The sequence below is a fragment of the Corylus avellana genome, chromosome ca8, assembly GCF_901000735.1.
Source record: "Corylus avellana chromosome ca8, CavTom2PMs-1.0".
In the NCBI taxonomy this organism is placed as follows: domain Eukaryota; kingdom Viridiplantae; phylum Streptophyta; class Magnoliopsida; order Fagales; family Betulaceae; genus Corylus; species Corylus avellana.
In genome coordinates this window covers 25,714,732-25,737,911 of record NC_081548.1, presented here as the reverse complement: position 1 = coordinate 25,737,911, position 23,180 = coordinate 25,714,732, and the positions used below count along the sequence as shown (strand labels likewise).

Genomic DNA, 23,180 nt, shown 5'->3' with positions numbered 1-23,180 from the left:
AACTAACAATAGCAAAAAAAATACTTTTGGCAAAAATTTAAAAATGAAACTTTTGCTCAAAAGCTCTTTTTGACTTAAAAGCTATATTTCTCAAATGCAATTCCAAATATGCTTCAACTTTGAGCCAACTTTTGCCTTATTTTTTTAATTTAAAAAATAACAAAATAACAAAAAAAAAAAAGTTTTTAAAGCAATAATTTTTATTTTGGTTATTCTTTTTTTGGTATTTTTTTTTAAAATAAAAACTGTATTTTGCTTCAGAAATTTTTTCTTTATGTTTTAATTTTAAAAAATAACAAAATTGAAAATTGAAAACGTTTCTAAAGTAATAATTTTTTTTTTTTAAAAATACCGAATAAAAGAATGATCTAAATAAAAATTATTACTTCAGAAACGTTTTTAATTTTTAATTTTGTTATTTTTTTAAATTAAAAAAATAAGAAAAAGTTAGCCCAAAACTAACCCCAAATTGGAGGTGTATCATTCCTCTGTAACGACTCAACCAATGAAAAGACAAAACGTGGCAATTGTAGTTATTGCCAACTAATCCGAAGTCAAGAATATAAAGTTGCGCGTAACGCCGTCCATGACGGCCCACGCGTCTTTTTCGGAGCAGGAGAAGCTTTCTAGCTCCTTTCTTTTTTATTATCCGTATTCGAAGAAGACATTATTTAGCGTATTCAAATGTTATTGTTTGATTATAAGGTTTACAAAATATCAATTCCCTATATGAAAAAAATTTTCCACGAATACAAAATAATTATATATTGATTTTACGCAGTGTAGAAACATTACGGGAGTAATAAAGACGACAAAAAAAAAAAAAAATGCTATTCCATTTCTATCGCTCTCCATATAATTTATTCTCTGGCTACGCTTTCTTCTGGTCTGTGAATCTCATTGCCTTCCGCACCGTAAGTCGACTTGGGAATTTGACTTGAATTTTTAACTACATACAACTGATCGGATCGGAAGAGGAAATCTGAAATGGTAAAGGAGACGGAATACTATGACGTGCTTGGAGTCAGCCCTACGGCTACCGAGGCCGAAATCAAGAAAGCTTATTACATAAAGGTGAATGAAATCTTCTTTAGCGTTTGGCATTTCGTTTTATTATATGCACTAGATTTCCAGGTTGATTACATGTCTTTGAGGGATTCTAATCTAAAATTTGTGTTGATCTCTTCCGTTTAATACTATAAGGTCGATGCTTAAAGAGGGATCCCTCGGATTATAATGCCTTATTCGTTTGGTGTTCGAGGGGAAAACGTTCCCAATTGTAACATTTAACTACCGATGGACCTATTACACTTCCCTCACACCCAAGAGTTGACTTCGCCGCTACCGCCATCCCTTTTTTTTTTTTTTTTTTTTTTTTTTTTCCTTTCTTAATTTTCTTTTCCGGCTTTTTCGATTGCTTACTCCCACAATAGAAGCAGGTCAACTATCCGATAAGCTGCTAACGCTTATAAATTAAGTCCAATGACTCTTCACTTCTTTGAGGAACATTAAAATTTAATTTAATAGCCTATGACTTTTGTAGTTTACCCCTGTTCGCTGCCTTTCAATTTTATCCATCTTATTTATTGGCCTGAAGTTGATCCCTTCTACTTCAAAACGTCCATCCTTATGATTCCTTTGTTTTATTTGATCTTATTTACATCTCTTTTATTCAATGGTAAAGGAACTTCCATCTATTTTCTCAAAACTGTGAATGTATAGAGTTGCCAAAAAAATGTTGCTGTTTAAAGCTTACTTTGTCCAGAAGATTCTGTCATCATAAGCTTTCATATTCGCTTTTTCACACTTATGGCTTTTGTAGTTTGCCTTTGTTCGCTACCTTTCCATTTTATCCATTTTATTTATTGGCCTGAAGTTGTGCCCTGCTACTTCAAAACATCCATCCCTATTATTCCTTTGTTTTATTTCATCATATTTACATCTATTGTATTTCAATGGTAAAGGAACTTTCATCTATTTTGCCTAAACTGTGAATGTATAGAGTTGCCAAAAACTTCTTGTTGTTTATAGCTTATTTTGTCCGGAAGATCCTGTCATCATAAGCTTTCATATTCACCTTTCACTTCTAGACTATTCGATAACTGGGACATTGTAGAACACTAGCTAGAAATGGATGAATTCTGTACCATTTTATGGATCATTTATTTCTTTCTTGCTTGCAGGCACGGCAGGTTCATCCAGATAAAAACCCTAATGATCCTCTTGCAGCACATAATTTTCAGGCAAGAATTTCTTTCTTGGTTATTGAATACTGTATTCTACTGGAAATGCTTAAAGCAAGTTGTGTTACTCACGGCCCTGGAAAGCTTTTGTCCCAACAGACTAATGTCGCAGGAATTATATTCTAAAATTCTACAATCTGTTCCGAACCAAACATGCATCTTTTGATTCATTTGGCTCTCGTGTTCAATTTTTTCATTTACTTATAGGAAATTTCAAATATTATATTATTATTTTAACAATACATAAATAAGCTTATTTCTTCTTATTTTTATTGGCTAACCATTGGCTTAGATAGAAAGAAATGGGTGGGGGGAATTGATCTTGAAATTCTCATTTCTTTGGGTCCATATCATTTGACAACACGAATGTTCTAAGAGAGAAAATTTGTAACTATTCATTTAGAAGTCAATTTGCTATTGATATTAAAGAATTAACATTAGTGGAAAGACTACCATGTTGTGCAAATGTATGGTTTTGCCCAAGGTCATAGTTCCATCAACCAAATTAAGTTTATTGGCACCATCTTTATCTCTTTTCATTTAACAAATACAGTGACGTTTGAACATATTTTAGTATGTAAATAACTTGGTGGCACTGACCTAACTCTATTTATTCCAAGCTCTGCAGAATAAGCCGGGCCACTTTCTTTCTTTTTTGGTCCACTAGCTCCAATCTCCTCCTTTAAATGGAGATCATAATACTTGTTATATAATTTTACCCCACTAATTAGCATGTTTAGCCATCAAACAATCATAAGTCCAACCCTCATTGAACTATAAGTTAGATAACTATTGAAATCAAGAGCATAAACTAATATGAAGCAATTTTGGCATAAAGTATCGCACTGAAATAAAACATGAATGGTCCTGATTTCTTCCCCTACTTATGCAGATGGTAGTTAAGGACCTAAGTTTATGAGTCTTTTATTATCATCGTCATTATTTTATTGTCGTTGTTGTTTCAAGGAAAGAAAAGAAAGAAAGAAAAAAAAAAAAAAAAGTTTCCTAAACTGATTATGCCGGTCCCATGGCTTGTGTACCCCCTTACTCCTGTGTCTCTAAAGTAAGAAGTGGCAAGTTAGGCATATCTTCTGTATGATCCTTTTAGCTTTTTATGATCATTCTGACGCATGTAAACTTAAAATAAAACATAAATAATCAACAATGCTTAATTTTTAGTATAAAACATTTGGACTTTTTTCCGTATCATGTTAACTTCTCATATTTCTGAAATTATTTCTAAGATTATGCTTGGCATCAATAAGATGATTATCAATATTTCATACCTGAGTGATTAATAAGAAAATTGTAATAAACTATCCTCTGCGTTGTAAAATTTAAAGAATTAAATAAAAAATTGATCCAAGTAGGCTTACGCCTCACAAGCTAAAGCACATATTTGACTGCATTGGCTTGTGAATTGTATGGATAACAAATTTCCTTGGCTTATATGATGTATGCCAAACAAGACTGCATCATATTGCTTAGACATTAATGCTTCCAAGGATTTCAAATTACCTTCAGTTCAGCATTAGTACAGTCTTATAGAATTGTAGGAATTTTCTGTGTGGGGTTTTACTATAGTAGCAGGGGATTAGGATCCTCTACAATTTCTTTAAAATTGTAGATTCTCAAATTACGCAATTTTGGTTGGTTTTACGCATCGAAACGCTTGAAAATGTCATCTATTAAAAATGTGATATATTTCAGTTGAGAATTGAGTATATTTTCATCACGTTCTTGCTCTAAATCCAGAAGCAGGAAGCATAAGAAAATTTTGCATTTAGACCTTTTTTTTATGCTTATGTAAAGTTTAGGATGCTGCTACATGTGTGCTACAAGTAAAGGTATCCTTAACCACTAAAATTAACTTCAAATTTGTTTGCTGCTTGGAAATTGTCATTCAACTTCTTGGCATATGGGACCTTCAACACAAGATTTCCTTTTGGTTCCATGATCACATGTATTAAGAAAAAGTTCAGTGGATGCTTTGTTGGGTCCTGGGAATTTTGTTTAATCCAGTTGAAATTTTCTCATTCTATGTATGACTACAATAGTTACACCAATATTGTTATTTTCTACAATTTCTACAAATGTTGCTCTCAAAAGAGTAACAACTTTAAGTGCTCAATTGCATGGACAGAATTGTGGAAGTAACCAAGGGTACCAGTTTGGTTGTCGTAAGAGCATTAGGAAGTGGTATTTTTACAATTTGGGTGTGTGTTTGTTTATGATTTTGAACCATTAGTAACTTTTACAAATCATTCATTTCGCTTCAGGTTTTGGGTGAAGCTTACCAAGTATTGGGCGATCCAGCCCAACGGCAAGCATATGACAATTATGGGAAATCAGGAATCTCAACGTTAGTTTCTTGTTCTTAATTTATGAATACATGAATTTCGAGTTTGATAGGGTGTTTGACTCCTCATACTATATGTATGTATATTGTTGTCAAAATTTATTTTCTTTTTCTGATATATTGCATGCTTCCTTCCTATTGCAGTGAGGCAATTATCGATCCTGCAGCTATCTTTGCGATGCTTTTTGGCATTGAGCTTTTTGAGGAATACATAGGCCAGCTTGCGATGGCATCAATGGCTTCACTAGACATTTTCACGGAAGGGGAAGAGTTTGATGCTAAAAAGTTGCAAGAAAAAATGAGGGTATGAGTTCAACATGCCTCACCAATTGTATCTTTTTGTTATTAATTTATATTATCTTGTATCTTTTTTGTGCCTGTTACTAGGGTCTTGTTACTCCTTTAGGTGCATGAAGTTGGGTTTCTAATAGCTATGGAAGTAAAAATACTTTAACAAAAGAAGGGAAAGAGAGTTTGGACACTAGTAAAAGTGATATGATTTTTTCTTTTTCTCCTCTTTATCTTCATCACTTTTAAAACTGATGGTTCTTGGACAGAAATCTAGGCTCATGATCAACCTTAATAGTTATACACCATGAAGGTGATCTTGTTATGGCACTGAGATGGATGCTTTGGCACACCTACCTCAATTTATAGACCAATATCATCGTACCATGTAAGCATCTTATTATGAAAAACTGCTGAAATAAGCATCTTAACTATAAAGAATCACCAAAATCACCAGGCCAAAATTTAGATGTATTTTGACGTTCACCCTATGATACCATTTGACATTCTGACATTTTAGCGTTGTAAAAATCTGGGACCCACCTTTTGATTGGTAAGAGGGGATGTCACCATGGCTTTATAAAGGAACTCAAGCATAACTATAAATAATGACAAACTGAATGGTCAGGGTTCTTGAAAAGCAACTAAGGATGGGTACTGAACAAATGATGGACTCAAAATCTTTTAAAGAGAAACCAAGGATGAGTGCTGAATAAAGGTGAAACATTTAAACAGAGATCCATCATATGCGAATATGTTTATAATGATATGATAAGTTTTCTTGCATGTCTAAATGGAGATTGTGATTTACTTGTTGAGAAGTCTCGGTTTTCAGGGTATTCTTGTTAGGCACCAATGATCACTTTTTTGTGCCCTAGACTCTTGTGATATAATCATTGACATACATACGATCAATATTATTGGCCACTAGGAAGAGCATAGCATGTTTGCAACATGCCAATTGATGCTTTTAGCCAAAAGATATATCAAAGTAATAGCATGTCCTCACAATAGATATATCAAGCTCTTCAAGTCACTCAAGATGAAGTTCTTGAAGGATAAATGTTGCTTAAGATGAGGACGCATGTAGCTAGGGGCTATCATAACACACGCATGCCATGCAGCCGGGCAGATGGGAATTATCATGTAGCTAGGTGTTATCGCGTTACCTCTTGAGCTGTACCCCATTTGTTTAAGATGTAGTTATCATTTTATTACGTTATGGTTTATCTACTCTACGGTAATGTTTATTTAAAAACTAGGGGAAACTTCGCTTACCCTCCTCGAATTGTCATAGGTTTTGCAATGTTGGCCCAAATTATCAAAAGTTGCAATGTGGGTGTTCGATGTTTCAACCCCTTTCAATTGCCCCCTAACGTTTGGGTTTTTCGTTAATTCAAACAACTAACAAGTGAAATGTCTCTTATATCCATGTAAAATTTATAAAGCTACAAATATACCATTGACTAAAAAATTAAAATAAATAAATATATATATATATATATATATATATATATATATATATATATAATGTTAAAAAAAATAATAAAAAAAATAAAAATAAAAACAGAAAAATGAAAAAGAAAAGGATGAGCCATGGCGTGGCCGTGGGTCAGTCCAGATCCGCATTGTCCTTGCGAGCTTGGGTCTTCTCAATGCTAATGACGAAGAAAGAACCACTTCTCCTGAAGAACTCATTTCCATAAGGGTCTTTGATTTGAAGCCCAAGAGTACTGCAAAGAACTTTGCTTCTCTCTGCCTACCTTGGGGAATGCCAACTAAACGTCTATTGGAGAACTATGCTAACAATGGTAACTCCCAGGGGGAGGAGAAAAAGATAAATGATAAGGTTTATGGTAAAGATGGTGGTGGTGATGAGAATCCAAGAGATGATTATGCTAACAATTTCCATGTTCATCACAGAAGACACACGGTGTGGCCATGGGTTAGTGACGACCTATGATGTCGCCATGGGTCACAGTGAGTCTGGTAGGACCCACAGCCAGGACATGGATTAGTGCATTTTTTTTTCTTTGTTTTTTATTTTATAAATGGGGGTATTTTGGTAAGTTTTGTTTCTTTTGTTAGAATTTGAGAAAAAAATCATAACAGATGGGGGATACTGAAAGTAGTTGAAATATCAAACACCCACATTGTAACTTCTGATAATTTGGGGCCAATGCTGCAAAACTCAACAAACAGTTCGAGAGATGTAAGTGAAGTTTATGCTAAAAACTATTATTGATGAATAAAGGCATGCCAAGTATTTGAATTCCGAAGACTTGTTTGAAGGAGGCTCAGGTTCCCGCTAAGAACCTACACTAAATTTATCCTATTATGCGCTTGAAAATTGAGAACGTAACATTTGGTATCAGAGTCAGGCATGTCGGACTTCTGAATTGATAATTGGAGCTAAAGGTGATGTGTTTGGAGCTACAACTCTCCTTTCAAGGGCAAATCATGGAGCGAATGGAAGAAAAAATAACCAAAGAAATGGCTAGTGCACCCAACAAAATGTTGGTTGAAGAAAACCATGGGATCCAATCTTATGAGTAGCTAAAGACACCCACCGACTCTGGCCTCAACCTAGTCAAACCGCATGTCCACTCCGCCATATATTATTTTCCAACTGTGAAATGCCAACAACAGATGGTCACCACCACAGTAACATACTCACCATTGATGGTGAACAAGTGGCGAACATAGAGGCAACAAATGAGAACCAGATGTTGTGGACCAACTGCAGTGCGTCGCCACTACCGACAGAGCCGAAATGGACGGCGGCGCCACTGTATGAGGCCAACCCACCACCTTGCTTGGCCATAAATACATAAACCAATCGCACCATCATGCTAATGGCACATAACCAACATGTGTGGCCATGTACGCTCAAAACAATCTGCATCGTCATCACATTGCACTGCCAATCGTGAAGCAACTCAGTGTTCGAATGGGAGAAAAAAATTCAAGAAGAAATACGGGGATGTTCATTGCCGTGCGTAACCAAAACAGGGGCACAACGAGGCTTATTATCAGAGAAGACCCACAAGCTGCAATTTGTTCGGCATTAGTCCCTTTCACTTGTAGAAGAGGAAGAGAAGCCGCCTGAGAGTCGGCCGCAACAGAAACGTTTTAAGCGCCTGAAGAGGAGTCGATAGAGGTACAGCAGAAGAAGGAGAAAGAGCAATCTCAGGCTCATGATCTGCAACAAAATGTATCTTCTAGCGAAGCACCTTGTGCTTCCATGGTCGGTCCTAAAGTCACAAGTCGTTGTCAGAAAAGAGAAAGCCTAAGGAAGAAGGCCAAGATGGCGATGGTGAAACAGTGGTGCTCAAAGGTCCAATAGTGGGTACCCGAGGAGGCATGGAGAGGAGAGGGGTGGCCGGGTTAATGGTTATCGAGGGATTACATAAGGGCTAATGGCGGTTTTAGGGGTTAGAAAGTTGGAAATAATGGTAATGAAGAGAGTAATGGGAATGGGGGTTAGAAAGTTGGGAATAATGGTAATGAAGAGAGTAATGGGAATGGGGGAGGTGATTTGGAGGTGATTAATGAATCTGAGGGATGGCAGATTGTACGTAGTTGGAAAAGAAGCAATGGCCAAAGATGTGTATTCAATGAGAATGACAACAGGACTAGCTTGGCCAAAGAGACTCAAGTTGTAGTGCTTGTGGCCAATCAAGTATCTGCGAAGGAAGTTCAGAGTAATGGTGATGGCAGTGACTCTGAAAATAAGCCCACTGATGAGGAGCCCAGAGAGGAGAAGAAGAATTCTAATGAAGAAAAAAGGGCAGACGATGTTGTTATAGAAACTGTTCATACACAGCTACCTATTGAGTTGGATGTCAGAGAACAAGTTCAGCCCCAAGCAGTTTTAGATCATCGTCGCAGGAACAAAGGCATTGAAGTGCTCATACATTGGCAAGGAGACAGCCCTGCAAACACTACGTTGGAGAAGTTGGATGAGATGCAGCTTCAAGTTCCCCACTTTGCCCTTGAGGACAAAGGGCAACTTCGGCAGGGGAGGAATGTTACAACATAAAAGTGAGGCCAATGCAGAAGACCATAAGCTTACTTGGCCCATGCAGAAGACCACAAACTTACTTTGCTCAAGATGAAGTTGCCAAAGATAAGGACACATGTAGCTAGGTGTTATCATAACACTTGCATGCTTTTGAGCATGGCAGATGGGAATTATCATGTAGCTAGGTGTTATCGCGCTACCTGTTGAGCTCTATACCATTTGTTTAAGATGTAGTTATCATTTTATTACGTTATGGTTTATTCTTCTACTATAATTTTTTTTTTTTTTTTTTTTTTTTTTTATGAGTTATCATTGATGAATAAAGGCATGCTAAGTATTTGAATTCCAAACACTCGTTTGAAGGAGGCCTAGGTTCCGTCTAAGAACCTATTCTAAATTTATCCCATTACTTGCTTGAAAAATTGAGCATGTAACATTAAGTTACCTACTAATCCACACAATAAAAATGTGTATTTGAATGTTGTTTTCTTTCTCATTCTGCCTTAGACATGCAAATCCTTGTTTTCTTATGGATTCGTTTTCCAAATTCCTGGTTCCCACAGGTTGTTCAGAAGGAAAGAGAAGAAAAGCTTGCAGAAATATTGAAAGGTCGACTTAACCAATATGTGCAAGGAAACAAAGAGGAGTTTGTCAGACATGCTGAAGCTGAAGTAGCAAGGCTATCCAATGCAGGTAGTCTTTGCCTTTATTCTTTTGGTTGGTGCTTTGTTTTTGAAACTGCTGGCTTTTTATTTCTGATATCCTTAGCGTTATACTATTTGACAACTTGTAATTCAACTAGGTATATTGGGAAATTTTAGTCAGTAGGTGAAGTCAAATGCTCCTTTCTTGATGATTATATCTATTAATATAAATATTAGATTGTTGGCTGGTTGGTTATGTTTGAAAGGAAGTTTTTTGCAAGTTTTTAATATCAGTAAGCTATTCACGCCAGGACATAAAGTGTATGGAGAAGACCAATTTTAGGATATTTGATTGTGCAATTTGAGTCTTTTGGCCTACATCCTTGTTTAACGTACTGCATTTTTATATCTTTATTGATGCATTGCAAAGGTATTTTTCTTATTCATTTTATTTTCTTTTTTCTACAGCTTATGGTGTTGATATGTTGAATACAATTGGCTATATATATGCAAGGCAGGCCGCTAAAGAGCTAGGGAAAAAGGCAATATATTTGGGTGTGCCATTTATTGCTGAATGGTTTAGAAACAAAGGGCATTTTATTAAATCCCAAGTAACAGCAGCAACAGGTTAGTATATATTTCGGGCTTTGGCCAACAGCCATGTCTAGTTGTGGTGTGATTGTGTTTTGAATTCTACCCTTTTAGAAAATTGATCCATCAAATCTATTAAACTATGATTATAGTACTTTTTCTTATTCCTTATTCTTGCCATAAAAAGAGACTAGATTTTTCAGATCATATCATGGTAAAGGCTGAACCATTGGAGTTGCTTTGTGTTTATTTATGATTGTTATTTTGTGTATGATATCTCATTGCCCTTGAAACCCTAGATCTGGGCTTGCAACGCATTGGTAACTCTTTTAGTCCCATGTAGTCAAACCATTCATTGGTGCCTGGACCATTAATCAGGACAGGGTAGTTGGTGCAGTGGTAGTATTTATTTAGGCTGTGTGCCTGTGCTCTCCCAAGGTTGTGTGTAGGGTTGACTACCAACCTTGGGAAATATTTGTATATGGTGATGAATTGGTTTTTTTCTTGCTGGTGACTCCAGGCGCGATTGCTTTGATCCAGCTGCAGGAGGATATGAAAAAGCAACTCAGTGCAGAAGGAAACTATACTGAGGTAGAGCTCGAAGGATACCTGCAGTCACACAAAAAATTGATGGTCGATTCCCTGTGGAAGCTTAACGTAGCTGATATTGAGGCCACTCTATCCAGAGTTTGTCAGATGGTTGTTTTTCTTCTCTTGTTATTTTTGATAGTTGGCTGACACTGAAGTAGATACTGGGTTAATGTTTCATGTAATCTATACATTGTTTACTTAGGTTCTTCAAGACAACAGTGCCAAGAAAGAGGATGTCCGTGCTCGAGCAAAGGGGTTGAAAACTCTTGGTAAAATCTTCCAGGTATTTTTTTGGTGGCTTTTTCCACAATAGCCTGTGGTTTAATATCAACATTCTCACATTAGATGGCTAACAGAAACTTTGGTATAAATATAGAGAGTTAAATCATCCAATGGAAATGAGAGTGAAATTGTGGTAGATAACGCTGTGCATAAACTGAATGGAAGTGAATCAAGCTATGATGCTTGCCCTCCTAGTACGTCACCAAAATCTTCAAACCCTGAGGAGCCATCCTATTCCACATCTGCATTACAGGTACCTTTCTATCCCACTAATAAGTTCATTAATTTTTTGGATTAATGCAACATACCACAGGTTTAATCTCAAGTGGGCCTAATTTGTACTAATAAGAAAAAATTGTCTAGGGTTTTTCTCGTTGAATTTCACGAAATAACTTTCAACTTTCTAGTATCAGTGGTATCAGTGGATGTTTTGACACACAAGAAAGCAATGAATGAAAAGTTGTCATCGAAGTATAACTCATTCTTATGCAAAATAGATGAGAGGATAGAAGTTCAGGAAAACTTTAAAAGATTGCAAGATCTGGCCTAGCTCCTATCACGTGGGCAGGATCCTTCGTGCATAAACTTCAGATATTTTATAATGTAGTTCTTTTTTTTTTTCATAATGAGACTATTAAGTGGGAAAACAAAAAATAAAATAAAAAAAGGAACTTAGACAGTTCATAACCATTTTATCATAGAAAACTCTAGGGTTCGTTTGGTAATATTTCTTTGAGGGTTATTTTTGTTTTTTGGTTATGATGTGATATAAAGGTGAAAGTAGCTTCGAGTGTTTTGTGAATGTTTTATGTGTTGAGTTATTTGTTAATATTTTTGTTTTTTTACTAAAAAAACATAGGCAGTCTTAAAAAGCATTAGCAAACAAGCAGTAGAGTCTATGCTCTCATGGAGTGTGACAAGCTATAGAGAGCTCTTTGTCATGGAATCCTAATGATTGTCAAAGCCAAACAAATTGAAAATCAGGGAGAACTTTGGAAGATCATTACTGAATACACTAAGATAGATATAGCAACATTGACGCAGATATTGCCAATTGAAATATGCCTAGGATGAAAACTCTTTATTCATCTTCTTTTCTCATATCAGTATCACTTAATTCTCTTTTTCTTGTGATTTTCCCCCCACTGAAACAATTGGACGTGTCAGAGCCCCTATGTGGAGGCCCCCAACTTTGGCAGCCCCCACTGTAACTTCCCAATGCCGGCACCGCCACCTGGTGCACCAAGACATCCATCAACAGGCAGGGATTGAGGATGGAAAAGTTTGATATCTTGTGTGAAATGCTTGTCGTGTATAATATCCTATCATATGTATCAATGTTGTGGTTGTATGAATAGATGATTGTGCTGGAAAGCATATGCCAACTCTGGCTGAGCGGGCATGCTGTAATCTATGGAAGACAAATAATTGTATACATAGAGGAGGACATGGTTGTAGAAGGTAGTGTTTTTCATTATCACCAGCAAGCTGCGATTGGCTGCCACTTGACGTGAATGATGTTTTTCAATGGACTGTCATTCTTGTATTTTTTGGTTCTCAGGTTCAAATTAGTTTCGAGGATTTTGCTTTATACTTTGGCCATTTTGGGACACTCACCGATAATTTAGACACAGAAGTAAAAAACTATTATTTCCTCTGATAAATTAATATGCGGTGCTCGAAGTTGTGTCGTTTTGTCTGGAATCAAAGCCTAATAGAACGAGTCGTCTTGTCTGAACATGCAACTCTTTCATGCGTTATAGTATCTGAGTTTTTGACTAAAAGTCTACAAAGAACTATAACCAAGGAACTAATCTGATGTGGTTACCCTTTTCATTTGGTTGATCTGGTCAATGATGAACTCTCCTTCGGCTCTACTATCGGCTTTTCCTTTTGTTATATTCATCTTTTGCCCACCCTGGAAAAAGAAAATCATTAGCTAGCTTCTGTCGTTGATCGCAACCCCATATTGATTCCCTGCCTCAGGAATAAGTGACGGTTTCAGCAAGCGACGTATGAATGAGATGGCGTTAGTTTGTCGTATTTATATCCTGACAAAAAGTAAATATAAATTGATACATGTCATATTAAATCCAACATAAATATTGACAAATAAAATTGCAAAATAGAAGAATGGACAGCAATAATAAATGGAAACTCTACAGGAATCAAGCCTTTTAGGATAAAAAGTTATATATAGCATTACTCTATATAAAATTAGAAAGTCGAAATGTTTAAAAAACATTTAGGTCATATGAAAAAGACAAGAGAGTTTTATCATACCTATTATTAGTATATAACTGGCTAGTATACTAATTATTTATAAGGAAACAAGCTAAAGTTAAATTGATAAGTATGTTTTTGATGGCACTCAAATAACTCAATACATTCACCTTTATGTCCAAAATTCAAGTTTAATGGTGTTAAATCACAATTTGTCCTAAAAGAGTATTTTAATATATTTTTTTTTTTTTTCACATGTAGGCTCATAAGTGAGACTCAATATGTAAAATTTTAATTTATATAAGGTGAATGGACGGAATTAGGGTTTAAATTTTGATACCGTATTAAATCACCACTTATTTTAAAAATTAAAATTGATAAGAATATGTTAATTTAATCATTAAAAAGAAAGGATTGGAGTTTTAGACATTATTTTTCTTTTTAGTTGACCGATAATCAAAGCCTGACTTGGTGGGACGCCATTGTATTCAAAATTAATTTACATATGCAGCTTCTTTTCAAGAATTATAAACAATAAAAATAGAAAATTTGTGCATAGATGAAGGAAGGTTACACGTTTATTTTTTTATAGACAGAAGATATTGACGGATGGCGAGTGATACGACGCGAGGGGCATTCGAATTGGCATTGGCGAGAGAGAGATAGGGAAGGGAGCGCTGCCTGGCTAGTGCCTATTCCTGGGTTGGCTCATGGGTGTGAAGGCGTGAAAGTGAAAGTGAAACTGTGAAATAGCCCACGATTTCCACCACGAACCCCCTACCTCCCTTCCTCCCTTCTTTCTTCCTTCTTTCCTTTCGTTTCGTGGTACAGTATCTTCTTTTTTAGTTTAATTGATATTTATACAGAAGAAGATACCTTCTTTTTTGTTTTTTTTTTTTTATTATTTGTTTTTCTAGAATTTAAATTTAAAAAGTTAGATTATAAAGATAGAGGAAGAGGCAAATTTGGTATCATATCCTATCATATAATTCTCCCCCTCCTTCTCCTCCTCCCCCTCCTCCTCCCTCATTTTGGTGGTCTGTCTTGAGATCTGCTACCTATATAGCGGATCTTCCATTATTTGCTTTTCTCTCTCTCTCTCTCTCTCTCTCTCTCTGTGAATATATATAAAGTCGTAATTTGGGAGAAAGAGAAAGAGAAGAAAGAAGGGAAAGAAGGGAGAGATGGAGAGCGAGAAGAAGGTAGCTGCAGTGTCGGATGTGGGAGCTTGGGCCATGAACGTCATCAGTTCTGTCGGAATTATCATGGCCAACAAGCAGCTTATGTCCGCAAACGGTTATGCTTTCAGCTTCGGTTAGTCTTTCTCTCTATCCGTATTCTCGTTCTTTGCTCTTTTTCTTTTACTTCTAGATGTTTTAGATCTCAGATCTCCAACCCCTTACCTTACCCCCAGCGTTCTTCTTGATTTGCCCCTCTGTGTACATTTCTCTCCCTAGTTTCCGAAGAGAGGCAGAGGCTTGCGCTAGATCTCCTGTTTGTTTGTTAATTTCTTGTTTGTGATGGGCTTTTAATTGGATTTTGTTTTTAGTTCTTAAAACCATGATGGCTTCTTAGAAGGCCAGGTTCTTTTGTTTAACCCAGAAGAACGGGGCATGACGGCCCTTCCCACAAATGCTTTAGCATGAGTACCTTCTGAATTTTCACATCTCGCAATTCAAATTGCTTTCGGTTTGATATTGACCACGCGTTATGCTTTTTCAGCAACAACTTTAACTGGGTTCCACTTCGCCGTAACCGCACTGGTTGGGCTGGTCTCAAATGCTACTGGTTATTCTGCATCAAAGCATGTTCCTATGTGGGAGCTTTTCTGGTTCTCAATTGTTGCCAATATGTCTATTACAGGGATGAACTTAAGCCTTATGCTCAACTCTGTCGGATTCTACCAAGTATGAAATTCTAACTCATTTTCTTCAAGATTTTCATTTTCTAACAGAGTAACAGATGCCGTGGCTTTTTGCGTGCATCAGCTCTTTTTTCTTGTATGAGTAATTTTAATTATTTTTGGACTAACCCAAAAGAAAGTTTGTCATTTTTTATTTTCTTTTGAAGTCATGTTTCTTTATGTTTATTTGAAGTGCATTGAATGTATGAATATTAAATGCCTTTGGGGTACTAACTCTACCACATATTTTTATGTTTTTCTTGCCCTTACCCCTGTCCTGCCCATTTTTCGTCTTTTGCCCTCCAATATTTTATTGTGCCTGTAACGCAGATTTCAAAACTTAGCATGATTCCGGTGGTGTGCGTGATGGAGTGGATACTTCACAGCAAGCAGTACTCAAAGGAAGTCAAGATGTCTGTTGTGGTTGTCGTCATTGGTGTTGGTGTTTGCACTGTCACTGATGTGAAAGTTAATGCCAAAGGTTTCATATGTGCCTGTGTAGCGGTTGTGTCAACATCTTTGCAGCAAATTGTGAGTATATCTGTAATTTATCTCTCATTTTGCATTAGCTCTTTAGAATTTTATCCAATGCTGATTATTAAGTTAATAGCACTGAGGTAGAATGAGGTCTAGATCATATAAAACCTCTAGATCAAATGACAACCAAGAGTGTGTGTTTGTGGGTTCAAAACCCATTTGGTTTATGTTTTTATACTAAAATATCAACTAGGATAGGGTGTATATTGAATATGATCTTCTTCTTCATGTGTAATATGTATAAACCAATAGTTTGCTTTGGGAACTGGGTTTCTTTCCATTTTTGTTCGGGGCCAGTTTTTATTGGCTAATAGTTTTAGAGGAGGTTTCTACAATTAAAGATGGACAAGAGCATAGACACAGTTCTGGGACTTACTGCTTTAAAGTTTCAACCATGACATGTATATTTAGTGTGTAGTGACAATTCATTTTTTCATTTGGACAGAAATGTTTTTATAAATTCTAACGAAACAATTAGATCTAGAGTTGTTTGACCATGCCAAACCCAATGATTCTTTAAACAAACAATCAACAAGTAATTTGAGTCTGAAACCTTACCTTATTATATGTGGGACATGAGTGATGATAATGTTTTTCTTTTGGGCAATGATAGTAATCGAGAGGCACATCTATTGCTCAATACAAATATTCATACTCCAGAAAAGTAATTCTAATTGTGTTCTCTGATTTTGTTTCTTTGTGGAGCAGACAATAGGTTCCCTGCAGAAGAAGTACTCAATTGGATCTTTTGAATTGCTGAGTAAGACAGCCCCTATCCAAGCGCTCTCTCTCCTTCTTCTTGGCCCATTTGTTGATTATTACCTTAATGGAAAATTTATAACAAACTACAAGATGTCTTCGGGTGCCATTGTAAGAACTCATCCTTTTTCCAGCTACAGCTGTCCGATTTTTCCTGTATGCCTTCATGGATATGTTTACACAGCAAAGATTTTTCAGTGTATCTAATGGCATGCTGTGAATATGTGCAGTTATTTATTCTTCTTTCCTGCTCCCTAGCAGTATTCTGTAACGTGAGCCAGTACCTGTGCATTGGGCGCTTCTCAGCTGTTTCCTTCCAGGTTTTAGGTCACATGAAAACAGTGTGTGTCCTCACACTGGGGTGGCTACTGTTTGATTCAGAGCTGACATTTAAGAACATTATGGGGATGGTTCTTGCAGTCGTTGGCATGGTAATCTATAGTTGGGCTGTGGAGGTTGAAAAGCAGTCAAACACCAAGACACTTCACCACTTGAAAAACAGCCTGACAGAAGAGGAAATCAGGCTTTTGAAGGATGGGGTGGAAAATATTCCTTTGAAGGATGTTGAACTTGGTGAGTCTAAAGAATAGGTTGGCCCATTTTTGGCCAGCAAAGAGTCGATGAAAGGCTTTGTTTGTGGCTAGGGATTACAGGTATTTTTATGCGTTTCAATTCATTTTAGTTTGTATTTTATTATTATTATTATTTTTTGTTTTTTGGATCTGCCGACAATCATACAAATCCATCTTAGGAATTGCGTTATGTGCCCGTTATTTAATTTTCATGGTATTCTAAATTATTTCTTTTATTACTTGTATGTGCTAAGGTCGGGATAAAATGATTGGACAACTGAAATGTAAACTATATGTTAATTGAAAGCTCTTAATCTATCTATTTATTCATTATTATGTTTCTCTTTCCTGCGTTGAGTTTTGTACCATGTATCGTGGTGTGTGGCGAAGATGGGTTTTAGACCATGCTAACTGCCTAGAAGATTGGAATGGCGACAAGGGTGAGAGAGCATTCCCAATGGTTTATGCAAATTTATATGCAATATGGATAGTTAAAATTCACTTTATCTAGTTTAGTTAACCACTTTTCAATACTTTCTATACAACCGATTATCTAAATTTCTACATGCAAAATGTGGGAAGAATTTTGGAAAAAGAGAGCGGGGGAGATATATTAAAATAGTCATATCCATGTGTGAAACATGTAGCGGATATTGTTTATACATGTCCAAAAAAATGTATTTTACTGAAAGGGGCGAATACATAAGCTATTGTAAATGCTCGGCTTGCCCAAAAGAATTATTTCTGACTCTAGCCGATTTCTACGAAAGGAACTGAACCGAGTGGCCGCAACCTACAAGAAAGGTTCCTCTAGTTTGGGGACCTTTGGTTTCCTCCTGTTTCTAAAGAAGCCAAATCACCATCATTACACCGATTATTTCTAACGCTGGTGTCACTTTCTCTCTCTTGCTCTTTCTTGGTTTTATCCACAGCCCAGACGGTAAATTGTCTTATTCCTACAAAGACCATGAAGATCCCAACTCAGACCTCCAGACCAGATTCATACTCCGGCAGTAACCCACAGGTAAATATTGTTGCATTGCAGCCTGCAAAACTTCCGGATTCAAAGGACTCACTTTGTCAAAGATTCAATACAAATTGTTGTCCACTTGGCCAAAGAAAGAATGCAACTCATAACACTCATTGCGGTTGCGCCCATAAAGAAAATAATTCATAGTCAAAATCAAAGGCCTAAATCTATACGAATTTTCTTGGTAAAAGACTGAAATTCGAAAAGAAAAATTTACAAAGCCTGATTGAGTAGTCGAGATCTATATCTATCTCTGGGATAAATGGTGACTTAATTCACCATATTCGGAATTTTGATCAACCACTAAAGTGTATGATGTTTGATCACTATTCTCATCAAAAATTTTGCGAGGGAAACATGGGTGTATCCCTAAAAAAGTGTGTGCCACAAGCGTACAATTCAGGGGAAGCACTCACTACATTTGTATTATAACTAAAAAGGCTAGTTAAAATAACAATTTGAATTCCTTAGACTCACTTCTATAAACAAGTTGTACCTAGTATGTAACTAATGTGGGACTTGGAACATATATGTCTTCATAACCTGTTTGAAAATTTGACTTTCACAATTCAAGTATTACAATCTCTCCCACTATCCTCGTTAGGATCTATGTCATGCAACAGACGTGGCATTACTAGGTTGGCATTAATACCATCTATCACGACTAAAAGAAAAAATAAGCACATCCATGTTGTTGCCTCGTAAGGATTAATTGAAGTTACAATTGGAGTTTCACAAATTCACTTAAATAAGCCACACATTTATGTTGTCTTCATAAAGTCACTTATATAACTTAGTTTCGTATAGTATACAAACAATGTAAGACTTGACATATACATGCTTTTATAATCTACGTACTGAATATGAAACTTAACTTTACACCCTAAAATATCTTAGTGAGAATTTGCAAATGTGGTCAAGTTGAGGTTCATGGTCTTTGTAGGAATAAAAGATTTTGTAATTTGGACCTGGCTTCTACGCGGTACTCCCAACAACTGCATATCTATAGTAGTTTAGTTCGAGGGCCCAGATTTAAGGGGGGTTTAACACAAAAAACTAATAGTGTACTCCCAAAAAAATCACCAATTTCATCCGTTAACCCCAATCCAAAATAGACCTCTCGATGTGTTTATGAGAAGTCTATTTCGGGTAGAAAAAATATCTGTGAACCCTAATCCAAAACAGAGAGTTGAAGAATAAGCAAAAACGAAAACTAAAAGAGAAATAAGCTTGGGAGAGAAAGAGAGAAAGCCAGAGATAAGCCCTCAGAGAGATTCATAAATCTCCATACTTGAAGATTCTCAACTAATATCAACTGAGTCTTCTTTAGTTATTCAAAATAAACCAAAGCACATTAGGGAGAGGTACATGGATCTCCTTGATGTGCCGCTATTACTTCTACCAAGCGAGTATTGCTGAGTGAGTTAGAAAAAGAGAGAGTCTCAAATCTCATATGGGAACCCCACCAACATAGGAGCTTCTGAGGAAGATCCAAGAGCTTAAAGCCGGTCAAGCCGACCTCAGGCAAGAGATGTCAAAGCTCAAGCTCTCCAACGATGCCAAATCTGAGAAACAACATGCCCACAACACTCGACCTTGGCCGCCTCTAGTTCGCGAAGAAGAGGTGGCACCACTGGATTAGACCTACCATGAATTTTACTAATAAATAGTATTTGCATATTTTGTAGTCTATGGGATACCATTAGCTTTTGTGTTAAGAAATTGACGGCTTTTTTTTTTTTTTTTTTTTTTTTTTTTTTTTTTTGGGAGTATACCGTTAGTTTTTGGGTTAAAAGCCTCTTAAAAAATTTGGGTCCTCCAACCAAACTAAAAGAGAAATGTTTAGTTTTCATTTTTAGGCCATCTTTTGTCTATCTTTTTATAAGAGACTCACATTTTAAAAAAATAAAATAAAATAAACAAAAGATATGTAGAAAAATTACACTAAGCACATCTCTTACTCAAATGAACTCGTATAGGCTATTTGAGCCTTTGGGGGCATGACAATATATATATATATATATATTAAATTAGTCTTTTAACTTAAGGTTTAATTTAAATTTGTATCATATCGATTCGTGCAATTCCTTACATCAAATTAAAAAAACTAATTTAATTTAAATTTAAATTTATATAATTCTAAGTTCTAACCATAACTATAAAATTATAAAAAAACTAAAAAAGCCTCTAATATAAAATTACATCAAATTAAAAACAAATAAATAAATAACAAAATTAAAACAAAAAAGAGGGCATGAGGGGCGGCCGCCCTCTCAAATATATTTTTAACAGTCTGTTTTTCCCTAAACTAGAAACAGCTAGGAAACAGTTTCAAATTCAAATTTAATGGATCCATTGGAATATAGGACTTTTTCATATTGGATTTGATATGTTTTTGTTATTGAAGTATTTACCATAATTATGTGATGTAATCAAATTTCTAGCACTTGATTACATATCTTAATTGTATTCGTTACACTTACACCAACACCATTTCTTCTATAGATATATATGTAACTCAGAGACGGAGGGAGGGGAGGACTGGGGTAGGCCATGGTTCCCCCCAAAATAAGGAAAAAAAATATAAGTAAAAAAAAAATATATTGTAATGTTTTAATTTTAGTCATCCTCCCAAAAAAAATTTGGCCCTATTTTTAGATTTTTTGGCCATATCCAATAAAAACTTTTGGCCATATTCTTAATTTTTTGGGCCATGCCCATTAAGTTTTTTTATTTTTGGTCCTTACTTTTAAATGTCCATTTCTTTGCCCTTACTTTCAAATGCTCACTTTTTTTGACCCTTACGGTAATCTTTAGTTCATAAAAAATAACAAAAATAAATTTTGTTAATAAAAAAATTCTAAAGAACCGAAAAAAAAATTTTGGTTGGCCACCTCCCATAAGATTTCCTAGCTCCGTTCCTGTATATGTTCATTTGTAGCACCAATTTATTAAGTCAATATAAAAGTAAAATATAGTCCTAAAATAGATGTAGGAGGCGGAACCACCCAAAATTATTGTGTCCTTTCACTATTGATTCCACTGTTTTCTTCTATATTTTATAGTTTATTTCAAATTTCTATTTCTCCCTGCATCATTTGCACCTTTAATTAGCAATATCTCAGGCATCTTCAGCGTGTCTTAAGAGTACTTAAGTTAACGAAAAAGTAATATCTCAGGCATCTTCATCGATCCCTCATGAGGGATCGATGAAATATATATCCATGCCTTTCGATTCTTCATTTATCCATAATGCGAAAAGAGAAGCGAGCTTGTGTTTGTTTGCTCATAATTATCTTCCAAGTATTACATTACATGTCAAAGACCATAGCAAGAATGGAGGATGTTCAAGAAAGAATGCCATGGAAGCTACCTACAGAGTAGGAAAAAAAGGGAAAAGAAGAAACGAGAATGACAATGCATATGCATGGTGATTAAAAGAATTAAAGAAAAGGAGAAGAAAGAGAAAGAGAAAGCGAATATTTAATTAGTTATATAATGTAATTAAATGTGTGTAATCGGCAGGCGATAAATGTGTGGCGTTGGCACTATAGAAGTTGGAAACGAGATCGGGAAGTTGCATGTAATGGGCGGAGGGATTACAGATTACTAGTCTTGAGAAGTTGTAAAAGGTATTGGAAGAGATCGATCTCGCAGGCTATCCTCAGGGCTCCATCATAGGAATACCCGAACTCTTCCTCGGAGAGCCGAAGCAGGTTCTCAAACAGAGGGTGGTTGAGGTAATTGGCTTCCATCTCAAACTTGCAAACAATGTCGTCTTTACCAACAATATTCACGCGCACGAGACCTTCTGGGACAGCATCTGAGTCTGATGGGAAGCTTTTTCCTCCGCAGCACAACAGCTTCTTCACAATGCAACTCCTCATGTTTCTAATTCCTTTCTTATATATGCTTCTTGATCTTCTTCTTCAGCTATTAAATTGTACGTCTATTCGAATGAGAATTTCGTATCCTCTAGCTTGCTAATTAATTTCTCTCTAAGTGTGATGTACCTCGAGTCGATCGTGCTTCGCTTCGATATGCCTCTTATATATCTTTGCCAGATATATATATATATATAGAGAGAGAGAGAGAGAGAGAGAGAGAGAGAGGAACAGGCAATTAAGCCACGGACGGTTGGCTGGCTGGCTTGGCCTTTCGGGGAAATGGGGACGGGAGGAAGCTGCTTATTAATTAATTAATTAATTAGAAACAAAGGAAACAACTAAGACTGGAAATGGCAGGGGAAGGAGCCGAGCTGATGGAGCGGCTGAACAGGCTGCGGCCTCAAGTGATGGAGCTAATCATTGTTCGCATAAGGAAGCAGATCCATGCATGATAAAAAAAAAAAAATCAATTAACAAGTATTTTCGGGGAAGAAATGGGAAGGCCCAATGTGTGAACTCTTAAGTTCAGAGTTAGTTAAGGAACACAAGGTACAAGTCAATTAAGTCAGCTATAGAAACCGCGTGTTAAGGGCGAACCCCAATTATTATCACCGCAACCATCTCATCTTCACGCCACAAGGCGGTGAGAGCACATTGAGGCCCCGCAATCACCATTAGTATACTAATTAACAATATATACTACTACTAGAGAGTAGAGAGCAGAGAGCGTATTAACTAATTAATAATTCCCCATTTCCCTGACCTCTCCCATATTGAATAGAAAATTAAAAAAAATAAAAATAATAAAATACTAGAGCGCGTATTAATGGATCTAATATACGGACGCGCGTATGCATTCATGTTTATATTTAGAACCTGTTTAGGATTGCATTTGAGAACTAGAGCTTTTAAGTAAAAAAAATGCTTTTGGAAAAAACTTCATTTTTAAGCTTTTGCTAAAAGTGCGTTTTTACCATTTTTAAGCTTTTTTGGACCCTTAAAAGCACTTTTAATTTTTTTACCAAACGAATACTTTTTTTTTCAAACAAACTTTCTGAGTGTTAAAAGCATTTTTAGGCTCCTCAAATGCAATCTCAAACAGATCCTTAATTCAATAGTTAGAAAAGCCATTATGATGACATCATCATCACCCATGTGATGCAGAGTCCTGGAACCATTAGAGTCAAAGAAAATCATTTTTTTTTTTTATTCTCAAATCATTTGTTTGATCCGTTAAAGCTGTCTTA

The 23,180-nt window shown here is 36.0% G+C and overlaps 2 protein-coding genes across 2 annotated transcripts; both read left to right on the top strand.

The window, feature by feature from the left end:
- Nucleotides 1-706: 706 nt before the first annotated feature.
- Nucleotides 707-12,568, top strand: LOC132189004 (chaperone protein dnaJ 10). The gene is made up of 10 exons (XM_059603469.1): nucleotides 707-1,074; nucleotides 2,184-2,243; nucleotides 4,523-4,605; nucleotides 4,747-4,906; nucleotides 9,478-9,607; nucleotides 10,027-10,185; nucleotides 10,670-10,848; nucleotides 10,943-11,023; nucleotides 11,117-11,275; nucleotides 12,190-12,568. The coding sequence occupies exons 1-10, from the start codon at nucleotides 988-990 to the stop codon at nucleotides 12,292-12,294; spliced, it is 1,203 nt and encodes a 400-aa protein (XP_059459452.1). The 5' UTR covers nucleotides 707-987; the 3' UTR covers nucleotides 12,295-12,568.
- A 1,328-nt stretch (nucleotides 12,569-13,896) lies between these two features.
- Nucleotides 13,897-17,352, top strand: LOC132189005 (UDP-rhamnose/UDP-galactose transporter 2-like). Its single transcript, XM_059603470.1, has 5 exons — nucleotides 13,897-14,559; nucleotides 14,968-15,152; nucleotides 15,479-15,679; nucleotides 16,394-16,555; nucleotides 16,675-17,352. Exons 1-5 carry the CDS (start codon nucleotides 14,430-14,432, stop codon nucleotides 17,032-17,034), a joined length of 1,038 nt encoding a protein of 345 aa, XP_059459453.1. The 5' UTR covers nucleotides 13,897-14,429; the 3' UTR covers nucleotides 17,035-17,352.
- Nucleotides 17,353-23,180: the final 5,828 nt, after the last annotated feature.